At 43.2% G+C, this 14,090-nt stretch overlaps 1 protein-coding gene across 2 annotated transcripts; it reads left to right on the top strand.

Annotated features, from left to right (window-relative positions):
- Nucleotides 1-114: 114 nt before the first annotated feature.
- ccr6a (chemokine (C-C motif) receptor 6a) lies at nt 115-8,366 on the top strand. 2 transcript variants are annotated; one of them, XM_063901963.1, is made up of 2 exons: nt 115-357; nt 6,646-8,366. In XM_063901963.1, the coding sequence occupies exon 2, from the start codon at nt 6,655-6,657 to the stop codon at nt 7,795-7,797; it is 1,143 nt and encodes a 380-aa protein (XP_063758033.1). In that variant the 5' UTR covers nt 115-357; nt 6,646-6,654; the 3' UTR covers nt 7,798-8,366. The 2 variants fall into 2 exon arrangements, with proteins under 2 accessions (XP_063758033.1, XP_063758032.1); XM_063901962.1 differs by having other exon boundaries at nt 6,643-8,366.
- Nucleotides 8,367-14,090: the final 5,724 nt, after the last annotated feature.

Genomic DNA, 14,090 nt, shown 5'->3' with positions numbered 1-14,090 from the left:
AATGTGTCATTAATGCAACCCTGAATGTAGATTTGTGGACGATTAAAACTGTATTGTGATTTAACAAATGTTATTCTGAAGCCACGACACGCTCCCTCTGAAGCTCTGGTTTCATAGACGTGTTCAAGTGTTATGTGTTGAGCAAGCCAACGACTATCGAGACCTGAAGCTCCTCCTGAAATATTCTGCCATAAATCATGCTGCAGAAATGTCTTCCTCTCTCTCTCTGTCTCTGTCTCTCTGTCTCTCTCTCTCTCTCTCTCTCTCTCCCCCTCTCTCTCACTCTCTCTCTCACACACAGTATTTCCTTCTCTCAGCAGTGTGCTTGATGTCGATTGGAACAGCAGCAGCTGAACCGTGAGTTCTGCTTTTATTCATATGATAATATTATTTTACGTTCAACTCGGGGATCCAACCGTACGGACTGTGTTGGATATATAAACTGTATATATATATAATGCATACTGTATATAATACACATATATACTCACAGAGTCTGTATGGTTGGATCACCGAGTTGAATGTCAAATAACGCTGATTTAACGTCTGTTTATATCGCTGTTCAAGACTCAAATCATCTGTAAAAAAGGTGTTAAAGAGTTCAAGAACAACGCTCAACAGGGTTAGATTCAGAGATCTGCAGATGCTGTAATCAGTTTGTCAGTTATTAGCACTCACAGCAACTTATAATACAACATGCACATTGTATTATAAAGACATGAAAGACATACGAGGGTGGGAATTATATCACCTTGATCATCGCAACAAAAAAAAAGTGAAGAACCGAGAAAATCTTGCAACTTCTGAAAAATTCTTGGAACAATTACCTCAGATTGTATAGAAGTCTATGAGGAAATGTTCCTGCTCCTCTCCTGATGTATTACCTCAGATTGTATAGAAGTCTATGAGGAAATGTTCCTGCTCCTCTCCTGATGTATTACTTCAGATTGTATAGAAGTCTATGAGGAAATGTTCCTGCTCCTCTCCTGATGTATTACCTCAGATTGTATAGAAGTCTATGAGGAAATGTTCCTGCTCCTCTCCTGATGTATTACCTCAGATTGTATAGAAGTCTATGAGGAAATGTTCCTGCTCCTCTCCTGATTTATTCCCTCAGATTGTATAGAAGTCTATGAGGAAATGTTCCTGCTCCTCTCCTGATGTATTACTTCAGATTGTATAGAAGTCTATGAGGAAATGTTCCTGCTCCTCTCCTGATTTATTACTTCAGATTGTATAGAAGTCTATGAGGAAATGTTCCTGCTCCTCTCCTGATGTATTACTTCAGATTGTATAGAAGTCTATGAGGAAATGTTCCTGCTCCTCTCCTGATGTATTACTTCAGATTGTATAGAAGTCTATGAGGAAATGTTCCTGCTCCTCTCCTGATGTATTACCTCAGATTGTATAGAAGTCTATGAGGAAATGTTCCTGCTCCTCTCCTGATGTATTACCTCAGATTGTATAGAAGTCTATGAGGAAATGTTCCTGCTCCTCTCCTGATTTATTACTTCAGATTGTATAGAAGTCTATGAGGAAATGTTCCTGCTCCTCTCTGGATTTATTCCCTCAGATTGTATAGAAGTCTATGAGGAAGTGTTCCTGCTCCTCTCCTGATTTATTACTTCAGATTGTATAGAAGTCTATGAGGAAATGTTCCTGCTCCTCTCTGGATTTATTACCTCAGATTGTATAGAAGTCTATGAGGAAGTGTTCCTGCTCCTCTCCTGATTTATTACTTCAGATTGTATAGAAGTCTATGAGGAAATGTTCCTGCTCCTCTCTGGATTTATTCCCTCAGATTGTATAGAAGTCTATGAGGAAATGTTCCTGCTCCTCTCCTGATGTATTCCCTCAGATTGTATAGAAGTCTATGAGGAAATGTTCCTGCTCCTCTCCTGATGTATTACTTCAGATTGTATAGAAGTCTATGAGGAAATGTTCCTGCTCCTCTCTGGATTTATTACCTCAGATTGTATAGAAGTCTATGAGGAAGTGTTCCTGCTCCTCTCCTGATTTATTACTTCAGATTGTATAGAAGTCTATGAGGAAATGTTCCTGCTCCTCTCTGGATTTATTCCCTCAGATTGTATAGAAGTCTATGAGGAAATGTTCCTGCTCCTCTCTGGATTTATTCCCTCAGATTGTATAGAAGTCTATGAGGAAATGTTCCTGCTCCTCTCCTGATGTATTCCCTCAGATTGTATAGAAGTCTATGAGGAAATGTTCCTGCTCCTCTCCTGATGTATTACTTCAGATTGTATAGAAGTCTATGAGGAAATGTTCCTGCTGCTCTCCTGATGTATTACTTCAGATTGTATAGAAGTCTATGAGGAAATGTTCCTGCTCCTCTCCTGATGTATTACTTCAGATTGTATAGAAGTCTATGAGGAAGTGTTCCTGCTCCTCTCTGGATTTATTACTTCAGATTGTATAGAAGTCTATGAGGAAATGTTCCTGCTCCTCTCCTGATGTATTCCCTCAGATTGTATAGAAGTCTATGAGGAAATGTTCCTGCTCCTCTCCTGATGTATTCCCTCAGATTGTATAGAAGTCTATGAGGAAATGTTCCTGCTCCTCTCTCCTGATGTATTCCCTCAGATTGTATAGAAGTCTATGAGGAAATGTTCCTGCTCCTCTCCTGATGTATTACCTCAGATTGTATAGAAGTCTATGAGGAAATGTTCCTGCTCCTCTCCTGATGTATTCCCTCAGATTGTATAGAAGTCTATGAGGAAATGTTCCTGCTCCTCTCCTGATGTATTAACTCAGTATACATTGAAGAGTTCATGTTCCAGCCTCGAGGTTCCAGTGTTCTTCAACACAGCAGTAGGACAGTTGGTTAATTCCTCTATTTCCCTCGGGATAAATAAAGCTTCTTGAATCTTGAATCTTGAATCTAGTTGTGATTTAAAGGAATATATATGATAAAACAGCGTATTCTTTCGGGCGGGGCTTCCTGTGATTGACAGGCCGCTAGTACTATGCTGTGCGTGTCTGTATTTTACACTTTAACCCTGTTGCAGTTTGTCTTTTCACTTCGAGATAATGTGACCCTTTCGGTCACTGTTCAGGGATTGGTTGTTCTGAGCTCCTATGCTGGTTCAAAAAACAAGGTGACGCCAAAAGTGTGAAAAATGCCGTAACCCATAAACATCGTCTGGTTTGGAGGATGTTAGTCAGAGGGTAAACACATTCCGCTGAAGGCTGAAGGTTTAGTGTCGGTATGAAAGTGTGTCCACAGCAGCGGAGTAAATACAAATGTAAAAGGAAGTGTGATTTATAGGAAGTTGGTAAACACACAGAACGCATAACTATATCTGCACAGAATCCAAATAAAGACAGATCTGCGTTTCCGAAACTGAAGTCTGTTTGACATTTGAAATACAGGAAGTCGAGAGGACAAACCGTGCGGGGGGCAGAAGTGCAGAGCGGGAACTGTGATTCCGGAACAGTCCGCTGTCGGTAAACATCAGCGTTTATCTGCAGGAGTCTGAGCAATGCTTAGAAAACATACAGACTGAAGGACAGATTCAGAGTTTAGAACAGAGTGACATCACTATGGAACACTCAAGTTCCTATTGGCCAGCACTCCAACACATTGTATGTGATACGCTAAGGGCGGGACATCTCTAAGCGGTTGACCAATCACAACAGAGCTGGCCAGCTAACCAATCAGAGCAGACTGCTCTGGTTTCAGACGGAGGGTGAAAAGAGGAGCTGCAGCACAGGCAGTCTGAGACACAGAGCTGTCTGAACACAAGTCCTCTTTGTGTCCCTTTAACATTTATTTCAATTTAAATAAAAATGTATTCCGATGTTTTCCAGTCCAATGGGATCGCAGTGCATCCATAAAGGTTTGATGTTGGAATTTTTAATAAACGAAAAGCTTTCCCTCTGAACTACAGAGATGTTAGTATTTCAATCATTTCTCTTGATAATAAAATTAAAGTTTGACCTATGATGGAAAGTCCTTAGTTCCTGGGATCAGGCTCGTAAACAAACACCTTCATAATGAATACGTGTATATTTCTATCCTATATCTACCCTCTCCGTTAGGTATTTATTAATAAGAGTAAATGTTTAGATTTGAATACATTTATCTACAATAATCTAAATATTATCGAGGAGAAAAATCCAGTCCTAAAACATTCATGTTAAACAGAGATGTAAAAGCACGATGATCCGAACAGTTCTCTGCTGTTGGAGGAGATTATTCACTACAGTTTATTAAACTAAATCAGTGAGGATATATAAATATTAAGTTAGCATTACACCGTTTGAACATCGATCTAGATCTGCAGACCTTTGGGTTTAACAACCTATATTTCTTTATCTTTCGGGAATTTTTATCTGGAAGTCAAACAGAAAATGTTTCATAGCAAGAAAAATATGTCTGATTAGAAAAGGCAAATATAAACTCGGTCTGAAAATCCAACAGTCTGTATAACATAGCATAAAATAACTCAAGTTCAGCTGCACGTTTGTTATTAAGGAAATACGTTTAGAAGTTTAAATCCGGTCTGCAGGTGCAGGTTGTATTTCAGTTGTTTTCTAAATCCTCCTTTCACTGAAAACTGAAGCTTGAGAAACCTCTGATCTGGGTTCGATGACCTGGTTTCTATGAAGACTAGCTGTCAGTCTCAGCTGAGAACAGACGTCCTGCAGCGACCACAACACCACACTGTCTGCTCTTATGCAGCGCTGTTCCACATACATATCATTTACATCCAAGGCACGTATTCATCCCCGTGTGACCAACGGAGGCCGACAGGTGCAGACGCGCTACAGCGACCTAAATCTCCTCCATCAAGGGAAACGCTGCAGCTTCAGAAACCTTCAGCAAGCTGAGCTGAGGATGTAGAGTCTCTACTTTAAAGAGTCCTCTACTTTAAAGAGTCCTCTCCTGCTGATGTTCAGGTGTATATCAGTATGTAGAGTCTCTACTTTAAAGAGTCCTCTCCTGCTGATGTTCAGGTGTATATCAGTATGTAGTGTCTCTACTTTAAAGAGTCCTCTCCTGCTGATGTTCAGGTGTATATCAGTATGTAGAGTCTCTACTTTAAAGAGTCCTCTCCTGCTGATGTTCAGGTGTATATCAGTATGTAGCGTCTCTACTTTAAAGAGTCCTCTCCTGCTGATGTTCAGGTGTATATCAGTATGTAGTGTCTCTACTTTAAAGAGTCCTCTCCTGCTGATGTTCAGGTGTATATCAGTATGTAGAGTCTCTACTTTAAAGAGTCCTCTCCTGCTGATGTTCAGGTGTATATCAGTATGTAGTGTCTCTACTTTAAAGAGTCCTCTCCTGCTGATGTTCAGGTGTATATCAGTATGTAGCGTCTCTACTTTAAAGAGTCCTCTCCTGCTGATGTTCAGGTGTATATCAGTATGTAGCGTCTCTACTTTAAAGAGTCCTCTCCTGCTGATGTTCAGGTGTATATCAGTATGTAGAGTCTCTACTTTAAAGAGTCCTCTCCTGCTGATGTTCAGGTGTATATCAGTATGTAGTGTCTCTACTTTAAAGAGTCCTCTCCTGCTGATGTTCAGGTGTATATCAGTATGTAGTGTCTCTACTTTAAAGAGTCCTCTCCTGCTGATGTTCAGGTGTATATCAGTATGTAGTGTCTCTACTTTAAAGAGTCCTCTCCTGCTGATGTTCAGGTGTATATCAGTATGTAGTGTCTCTACTTTAAAGAGTCCTCTCCTGCTGATGTTCAGGTGTATATCAGTATGTAGAGTCTCTACTTTAAAGAGTCCTCTCCTGCTGATGTTCAGGTGTATATCAGTATGTAGAGTCTCTACTTTAAAGAGTCCTCTCCTGCTGATGTTCAGGTGTATATCAGTATGTAGAGTCTCTACTTTAAAGAGTCCTCTGTTGCTGATGTTCAGGTGTATATCAGTATGTAGTGTCTCTACTTTAAAGAGTCCTCTGTTGCTGATGTTCAGGTGTATATCAGTATGTAGAGTCTCTACTTTAAAGAGTCCTCTGTTGCTGATGTTCAGGTGTATATCAGTATGTAGAGTCTCTACTTTAAAGAGTCCTCTCCTGCTGATGTTCAGGTGTATATCAGTATGTAGAGTCTCTACTTTAAAGAGTCCTCTCCTGCTGGTGTTCAGGTGTATATCAGTATGTAGAGTCTCTACTTTAAAGAGTCCTCTGTTGCTGATGTTCAGGTGTATATCAGTATGTAGAGTCTCTACTTTAAAGAGTCCTCTCCTGCTGATGTTCAGGTGTATATCAGTATGTAGAGTCTCTACTTTAAAGAGTCCTCTCCTGCTGATGTTCAGGTGTATATCAGTATGTAGAGTCTCTACTTTAAAGAGTCCTCTCCTGCTGATGTTCAGGTGTATATCAGTATATAGTGTCTCTACTTTAAAGAGTCCTCTCCTGCTGATGTTCAGGTGTATATCAGTATGTAGAGTCTCTACTTTAAAGAGTCCTCTCCTGCTGATGTTCAGGTGTATATCAGTATGTAGAGTCTCTACTTTAAAGAGTCCTCTCCTGCTGATGTTCAGGTGTATATCAGTATGTAGAGTCTCTACTTTAAAGAGTCCTCTGTTGCTGATGTTCAGGTGTATAAATGGAAACATGAACATGCAGTAGCGTTCTCAGTGTGATGCTGTTTTTCTGTCTCTCCACAGCAGCAGCAGAAGATGGATAACTTTCAGGAAGACACGTCCAACCAATCGTATCTGGACTACAACGACACAGACTTTGACTACGACTTGATCGGCCCATGTTCTCCGCAGAACAACCACAGTGTGCAGTTGGTTGTCGGGCCGTACGTTCACTCCATCATCTGCATTCTGGGCCTGGTGGGCAACAGCCTGGTGATTGTCACCTACGCCCTCTACAAGAGGACCAAGTCCATGACGGATGTGTACCTGCTGAACGTGGCGGTGGCTGACCTGCTGTTCGTGGCGTCGCTGCCGTTCATCGTCTACAACGAGCTGTCGGCCTGGTCCATGGGGCCGGTGGCGTGCAAGCTGCTGCGCGGCTCCTACAGTGTGAACCTGTACAGCGGCATGCTGCTGCTCGCCTGCATCAGCACCGACCGCTATGTGGCCATCGTTCAGGTGCGCCGCAGCTTCAGGCTGCGCTCGCTGGCCTACAGCCGCCTCATCTGCGCCGCCGTGTGGGCGCTTGCCGGGCTGCTGTCTTTGCCCTCCTTCTACTTCTACAGCTGGTACCAGCCGTCCCACAGCAGGGACGCCTTCATTGATGAGAAGCACAGTAACAGCACCGCCGGCGCAGAGTACGTCTGCGAGTTCAGGTTCAGGTATACCACTGAGGCACATACCACCAAGGTGGCGCTGCCCAGCATGCAGCTGGCCGTGGGCTTCTTCCTGCCGCTGCTCGTCATGGTCTTCTGCTACAGCGCCATTGTCGGCAAGCTGCTAAGGGCCAGGAATTTCCAGCGCCACAAGGCGGTGCGCGTGGTGCTGGCCGTGGTGGCGGTGTTCGTGGTCTGCCAACTGCCCTACAACCTCACGCTGCTGTACGACACCGCCAGCATGTTCCGGCTGCAGAGCTGCGAAGGTGCTGACGTCCTGCAGGCGGCCAAGACCGTGACTCAGACCCTGGCCTACCTGCACTGCTGCTTGAACCCCGTGCTGTACGCCTTCGTTGGGGTGAAGTTCAGGAACCACTTCCGGAGGATTGTGCAGGACCTGTGTTGCCTGGGGAAGAGGTACATCAGGCCACGGCGCTTCTCCAGGGTCACCTCCGAGATCTACGTGTCCAGCCGCCGCTCCGTGGACGGATCCAGCGAAAATGGCTCGTCTTTCACAATGTGAGGACGTCCGGGAACATCTCTGGAGGTCCAAATCGGACTCTGAAAATCATCAGGTTCCATAGAGGTTTTTTCCCCTTCATTAGGATCCCCATTAGCACTAGCATGAGCATCGGCTTCGTGACGAGACAAACCCGAGGGCTTTGACGTTAGACACAAAAACCAGCTGCATCTTTAATCTGTCCTGACGTCTTCAGGACTCACTGAAGTGAAATCAACCTGAGAAGGAAACTCACAGCCGGGAGACGAACACAAAGTTTAATGTTTCAAAAGTTAAAAATCATCTGTTTACATGAAAAGTTTACCAGCTGTTTTTTCAAACTGACCTCAGACTCTCTCCTCAGCGTCATGAATAAAGAAATATTCATCAGTTCAGAGAGTAAAAGAATAACAGAGAATGACTCTGTACCAAAACCCAGACACAGGTCAGGTAAACTGTAAACTCAGAGACTTTTATTTGAGACCTTCCATCCTGCGTTTTTGTTTTTATCTGTGTAACATTTAAACCTATGATTGTAACATCACTTAGAGTAAATGTATCTGTAGACTGAATAAATGTTGGTTTTAACACAGGCAGCTTCCTTTGTATTCACTAGGCACAGACCTTAAACAGTGGGGAGTACCCACACAAAGATGATGGGTTTAATGAAGAGGTCTCACTCTGACAGGAAGTCAGTAATCTGTGAAGAAAAACACGACTTCAGCTTCTGTGGTTTCATCGTTAACAACAAGGCTGGAGAGAAGCTCTAACTTAAGTTCCCACACTTCCCAATACTTGGTTCCCGAATGCCCTGTCCCTTTTATTAGTTCCCCAACAGTCAATGTTCCCCAATATACTGCACTCATTTGGTTTCCTAACACTGAATGCTCATTGTTCCCTAAAGCACCACAAGTACCTAAACATACCACCATTATCCTTTTAGTTCCCCGATATCCCACACGTATCTCATTTGATGACTACCACACGCGCATTTTTCCTAAACAGCCTTCACACATTTGAGTTCCCTGATAACCTACACTTATTTTATTTGAACACCCCCCCCCCCTTTTTTGTTCCCTAACACTGTTATCATTATCATTCTGAATGCCACACATTCAATTATTTACCCAAAAGGCCGCGCTCTTTAGTTCACAAACACCACATACATGTTTGGTTCCCACACTGACACTGTTCCCCAACGTTTGGTCCGTACACCAGGGGTCAGCTCTGTGAGAATCTTTATTATTGGTAGGATTCTTCCGGTAACACTTTCTGTTGCAGCTCATGATAAAGTTAAATATGGTATGATGAGAGTCGGTCAGACGCTGCCCGTCTTTCAGACTTTTGACTAATAGATCAAACAAGTCAAACATTTTTCGAAGCAGATCTGCTGCCCCCCGGTGGCCAAACAGGAACATGCAAATGAAATGAAAGCAGCTTTAAGAAGATGTGTCTTTATATTTTGGTCAGAAGTTATACATTTTACACACACACACACACACACACACACACACACACACACACACACACACACACACACACACACACACACACACACACACACACACACACACACACACACACACATTATGAGAGTGTGTGTTATCTAAAGCAGCCTTTCTCAAACAAAATATGGTTAAAAACGACACTGCATAACTGCATAGCTGCATAGCTGCATAACTGCATAACTGCATAACTGCATAACTGCATAGCCTAAACATAAATGCAAATGTCCTATTTATTTAGACGGGACAGTAAAGTGTAACACGAACTGTGAATAACAATAATGATAATAACAACTTTATAGGAACTTTATCTCGCAGCACCTTTAAAAACACAGAAGTGCTTCACAAAACAATAAACCAGTCACAAATGTCATAAAACCACAAGAAGTAAGCAAGCACTCAACAACAGAACTCAAATGAAGTGCAGGATGCAGTTAAAATAAAATAAAGGGGGTAGACATGACAACAAATAAATACAATGAGATACAATGAACAAGATAAGAAAAAGATGCAGGTTTAAAAATGTGATCATAGTCCTTATTTCCATCCGCGCACCTACACACACACACACACACACATACACACACACACACACACACACACACACACACACACACACACACACACACACACACACACACACACACACACACACACACAATAATCCACAATGAGAGAGGAAGAGAGAGAGAGGTCGACGTGCACGCAGAGCGCAGGCACGCTCTCACACTTACACAAACAAGCCATGATGCAGACTCAGGGCTGGTGGCCGAAGGCTCGCATGCAGGCTGAGGCTCCATGTTACAGTCAACCATGTCCGGATCTTGTGGGGCTTTTCTTTTTAAAAAACGATCCATGCTGTTGTCCCTTGTCCCTTGTCCCTTGTCCCTTGTCCCTTGTCCCTTGTCCCTTGTCCCTTGCTCTTTTTGAAATTAAATGTATTTTCGCAGTTAAATCAAACTGCGCTGCGCTGGCCTCTGACCCCGGTGGGCGGGTCAGATTTTTACATTTTAATTAAATAAAAATGATATATATTATCAACATTAATTTACAATGTTAGTAATCCATTAGCAGGTAAAATAATGTATTTATGTATTCAAATTTAAATATTTTTTGGGGATTTTTCTTTTTTTATTTTGTCAGAATACGTCATTTTTTTGGCGGCATCCCTGACACAGTCAGGGGGCACCCCAGTGTGCCGCGGCACCCACTTTGAGAAAGGCTGATCTAAAGCACACACCTGCAATAAGTGCCTTCAATCACAAAAACTGCGAACTCATGCTGCGTTCACAGACGATAGGACTTTTCTGTCACGATGTCGGTGGTGAAATAATATTGACATCAGAAAACTCCTATCGTCAGTAGTAACCAGCATGGGCGACTCCCCTACAGTCAGATGGTCTTTTGAGCATACTAGTCTCCTGATTTATCACCTCAGGAAACCAAGATGGTGACGACCAAGACTTTCTGAATTTTCCATAAAAAGTCTGTTTTGTTCGATTTTTGAAAACATTTTAGAACTTTTTGAAGTATTTTTTATTTAGTGGAAATTCTGAGATTTTCAGAAAAAGATTAGCTAGCATTTTTCAAAGTTAATTAAATGGAGACATGGACAATATGTGTACAGTAGATGTGTAATCTGTACATGTAAATAATCCTGTTACTATTTCGGTCATCATAACGGTTGTAATTGAAGGCAAAAGAGCAGAGGGCTGACGAAATGTGAAATAGAATAAATCAGAATCAGAATCCCTTAATTCGTCCCACAGAGGGGACATTTAAATTAGCTACAGCTTTACAGAGCCAGAGACAGATCTACAGAGACAGATCTACCGAGACAGAGACAGATCTACCGAGACAGATCTACCGAGACAGAAACAGATCTACCGAGACAGATCTACCGAGACAGAGACAGATATACAGAGACAGAGACAGATCTACAGAGACAGAGACAGATCTACAGAGACAGAGACAGATCTACAGAGACAGATCTACCGAGACAGAGACAGATCTACCGAGACAGATCTACCGAGACTGAGACAGATCTACCGAGACAGATCTACCGAGACAGAGACAGATTTACAGAGACAGAGACAGATCTACCGAGACAGAGACAGATCTACCGAGACAGATCTACAGAGACTGAGACAGAGCTACAGAGACTGAGACAGATCTACCGAGACAGAGACAGATCTACAGAGACTGAGACAGATCTACAGAGACAGAGACAGATCTACCGAGACTGAGACAGAGCTACAGAGACTGAGACAGATCTACCGAGACAGAGACAGATCTACCGAGACAGAGACAGATCTACAGAGACAGAGACAGATCTACAGAGACAGAGACAGATCTACCGAGACTGAGACAGATCTACCGAGACTGAGACAGATCTACAGAGACAGAGACAGATCTACCGAGACAGAGACAGATCTACCGAGACAGAGACAGATCTACAGAGACAGAGACAGATCTACAGAGACAGAGACAGATCTACCGAGACTGAGACAGAGCTACAGAGACTGAGACAGATCTACCGAGACAGAGACAGATCTACCGAGACAGAGACAGATCTACAGAGACAGAGACAGATCTACAGAGACTGAGACAGAGCTACAGAGACTGAGACAGATCTACCGAGACAGAGACAGATCTACCGAGACAGAGACAGATCTACAGAGACAGAGACAGATCTACCGAGACTGAGACAGAGCTACAGAGACTGAGACAGATCTACCGAGACAGAGACAGATCTACCGAGACAGAGACAGATCTACAGAGACAGAGACAGATCTACAGAGACTGAGACAGAGCTACAGAGACTGAGACAGATCTACCGAGACAGAGACAGATCTACCGAGACAGATCTACCGAGACAGAGACAGATCTACAGAGACAGAGACAGATCTACCAAGACAGAGACAGATCTACAGAGACAGAGACAGATCTACCGAGACAGAGACAGATCTACAGAGACAGAGACAGATCTAGAGAGACAGAGACAGATTTACAGAGACAGCTCTACAGAGACAGAGACAGATCTACAGAGACAGAGACAGATTTACAGAGACAGATCTACAGAGACAGAAACAGATCTACAGAGACAGAGACAGATCTAGAGAGACAGAGACAGATCTACCGAGACAGAGACAGATCTACAGAGACAGAGACAGATCTACCGAGACAGAGACAGATCTACAGAGACTGAGACAGATCTACCGAGACAGAGACAGATCTACAGAGACAGATCTAGAGAGACAGAGACAGATCTACAGAGACAGAGACAGATCTACCGAGAGAGAGACAGATCTACAGAGACAGAGACAGATCTACAGAGACAGATCTACCGAGACAGAGACAGATCTACCAAGACAGAGACAGATCTACAGAGACAGAGACAGATCTAGAGAGACAGAGACAGATTTACAGAGACAGCTCTACAGAGACAGAGACAGATCTACAGAGACAGAGACAGATTTACAGAGACAGATCTACAGAGACAGAAACAGATCTACAGAGACAGAGACAGATCTAGAGAGACAGAGACAGATCTACCGAGACAGAGACAGATCTACAGAGACAGAGACAGATCTACCAAGACAGAGACAGATCTACAGAGACAGAGACAGATCTACCGAGACAGAGACAGATCTACAGAGACAGAGACAGATCTAGAGAGACAGAGACAGATTTACAGAGACAGCTCTACAGAGACAGAGACAGATCTACAGAGACAGAGACAGATTTACAGAGACAGATCTACAGAGACAGAAACAGATCTACAGAGACAGAGACAGATCTAGAGAGACAGAGACAGATCTACCGAGACAGAGACAGATCTACAGAGACAGAGACAGATCTACCGAGACAGAGACAGATCTACAGAGACTGAGACAGATCTACCGAGACAGAGACAGATCTACAGAGACAGATCTAGAGAGACAGAGACAGATCTACAGAGACAGAGACAGATCTACCGAGAGAGAGACAGATCTACAGAGACAGAGACAGATCTACAGAGACAGATCTACCGAGACAGAGACAGATCTACCGAGACAGAGACAGATCTACCGAGACAGAGATAGATCTACAGAGACAGAAACAGATCTACAGAGACAGATCTACCGAGACAGAGACAGATCTACCAAGACAGAGACAGATCTACAGAGACAGAGACAGATCTAGAGAGACAGAGACAGATTTACAGAGACAGCTCTACAGAGACAGAGACAGATCTACAGAGACAGAGACAGATTTACAGAGACAGATCTACAGAGACAGATCTACAGAGACAGAAACAGATCTACAGAGACAGATCTAGAGAGACAGAGACAGATTTACAGAGACAGAAACAGATCTACAGAGACAGATCTAGAGAGACAGAGACAGATTTACAGAGACAGATCTACAGAGACTGAGACAGATCTACCGAGACAGAGACAGATCTACAGAGACAGAGACAGATCTACAGAAACAGAGACAGATCTACAGAGACAGAGACAGATCTACCGAGACAGATCTACAGGGACAGAGACAGATCTACAGAAACAGAGACAGATCTACCGAGCCAGAGACAGGTCTACAGAGACAGAGACAGATCTACAGAGACAGAGACAGATCTACAGAGACAGAGACAGATCTACCGAGACAGAGACAGATCTACAGAGACAGAGACAGATCTACCGAGACAGAGACAGATCTACAGAGACAGATCTACAGAGACAGAGACAGATCTACAGAAACAGAGACAGATCTACAGAGACAGATTTACAGAGACAAAGACAGATCTACAGAGACAGAGACAGATCTACA

The sequence above is a fragment of the Eleginops maclovinus genome, chromosome 15 (assembly GCF_036324505.1).
Source record: "Eleginops maclovinus isolate JMC-PN-2008 ecotype Puerto Natales chromosome 15, JC_Emac_rtc_rv5, whole genome shotgun sequence".
Classification (NCBI taxonomy): Eukaryota; Metazoa; Chordata; class Actinopteri; order Perciformes; family Eleginopidae; genus Eleginops; species Eleginops maclovinus.
The sequence above is the reverse complement of the archived record's forward strand: the minus strand, read 5'-3'. Positions and strand labels throughout refer to the sequence as shown.

What these genes read in the sequence shown, in the direction of transcription:
- ccr6a (XM_063901963.1), top strand. Translation starts at nt 6,655, where the DNA reads ATGGATAACTTTCAGGAAGACACGTCCAACCAATCGTATCTGGACTAC.